At 29.9% G+C, this 1,837-nt stretch overlaps 1 protein-coding gene across 1 annotated transcript; it reads right to left on the bottom strand.

Moving 5' to 3' along the window:
• Positions 1-539: 539 nt before the first annotated feature.
• LOC111480706 (basic blue protein-like) lies at positions 540-1,298 on the bottom strand. Its single transcript, XM_023125880.1, has 2 exons — positions 1,025-1,298; positions 540-864 (listed from the first exon to the last, which is right to left on the bottom strand). The coding sequence occupies exons 1-2, from the start codon at positions 1,215-1,217 to the stop codon at positions 665-667; spliced, it is 393 nt and encodes a 130-aa protein (XP_022981648.1). The 5' UTR covers positions 1,218-1,298; the 3' UTR covers positions 540-664.
• Between the last annotated feature and the right edge of the window lie 539 nt (positions 1,299-1,837).

Genomic DNA, 1,837 nt, shown 5'->3' with positions numbered 1-1,837 from the left:
ATTCATTATTTATATTTATATTTATAAGAATCAAGATCCCTAATTAATTCATTATTTATATTTAAATAAATCACAATAAATAATATTTATATTTATATATATAATTAATTATCTCTTTCTATATTTGTTAAATGTGAACCATGAACAAATTATTATCGATTACAAGCATTAAATTAATTATTTTATTACGAATTTATTATAAATAATAGTTTTAATAAATATAAGTTATTAATAAAAATAATTTAAAAAAACATACCCGTTTTAATTTATATTAATTTTTTGTTTTTATTAATTTATAAAAATAAAAATTTTGTGCACTAACATTATTATCCTAATTTTTCGATATAAATAAACAAAGAGAAAAAATAATAATAAGATACATATAACCACACTTAATTATTATCAGTTATTTTATTTCCACAATATTTCCAATTTATATTAATTTTTTGTTTATATTAATTTATAAAAATAAAACAATTTTGTGCACTAACATTATTATCCTAATTTTTCAATATAAATAAAGAAAGAGAAAAAATAATAATAAAATACATATAACCACACTTCATTATTATCAATTATTTTATTTCCACAATGTTTCCAAATCATCGTTACTTAAAACATTTACATCGAGATCGATGTGTAAACGACATGGGGTGGTCGAGAATTAGAGGGAATTGATAGCAATTTTCATCCCAGCTTGGCAGTGGCCTGGGGTGGTGCATATGAAGAAGTTGCGTTCTCTTGAGAGCATGATTTCATCCTTGCCTGAATTGAACACTTTGGCGCCTCTTGGAGCTATGCAGCTTCTATAACCCCCCTCGTCCACTGCCACCACGTTGTGAACTGTCGGATTATAGTTGAATCCTAAAAAAAAAAAAAAAAAGTATGGCTTCCCATCAAGGCTTTAAAACAAGTTCTGCTACGGGACTTGTGTTTTGATATAAGCATCATTCTTAACGGATACGATTACGCACGTAAAGCATAAGTTACTATTCAACTATCAAAACGAGAGTTGAAAACTCACGTAATATGTCACCAGCTCTAAACACCTTCCCATTAGGCCATCCCTCCGTGCCCAGGTTCCATCCATTTGAGTCGCCAACAACAAAAGTTGTAGCAGCATCGCCATGTTCGAAGCCAAGTAGCAGCAGCAACGCCATTGCAACAGCCACCGTGCTCATCGAAACCGCTCCGCTGCTCCCCTCGTGTCGAGCCATTCGTGAAGCCGAAGTAGCTCTCAAAAAAGATATGGAAAACAATTGTGTTCCATTGAAGCTTAGAAATGCTGGTTATAAAGATATGTAAAACATACCAAACTTGCCTTTTTCTTTTCCCTTGTTTCCTGCTGAGAAGTAGTGGGCCGTTTTGCAATTGATTGTTTCTCCTCGTTTTGCTATTAAAAGAAAGAAAAACAATTTTCCTCCTTTCTCTCCAGTAACCTCTCATTCCTTCCCCAATTATCTCTCCTCAACCCACTTCAGCCAAAAAAATCAGTTGGCAAAAAAAAGGAAGAGAAAAACAATAATTGACAGATTTAATTTGAGGAAAAAATGAGAATGGCTTTACCCAATTCACCAGACAAGATTTATGTGGATATAGATCTAAGATATATATCAAGTCTTAATTTTTTTTTGTCCTATTTTTTTTTAGAAATCACAGCCAATAATGGTTAAATCTTTATTAAATCATTACAATTGTTTAGTTGAGTTAGAAATTAAATGCCAACAATTTATATGAATTCTAGAAAATCACATTAGATTAATAATATTAGATCAATAAATTTATATGAATAGACAAATGAATAGATTAAAAATAAAATGACAGAAAATAAATCACC

Source organism: Cucurbita maxima, unplaced genomic scaffold (assembly GCF_002738345.1).
Source record: "Cucurbita maxima cultivar Rimu unplaced genomic scaffold, Cmax_1.0 Cma_Scf00006, whole genome shotgun sequence".
Lineage (NCBI taxonomy): Eukaryota > Viridiplantae > Streptophyta > Magnoliopsida > Cucurbitales > Cucurbitaceae > Cucurbita > Cucurbita maxima.
Note: the sequence above shows the minus strand (reverse complement) of the source record. Positions and strands in the feature narration are given on the sequence as shown.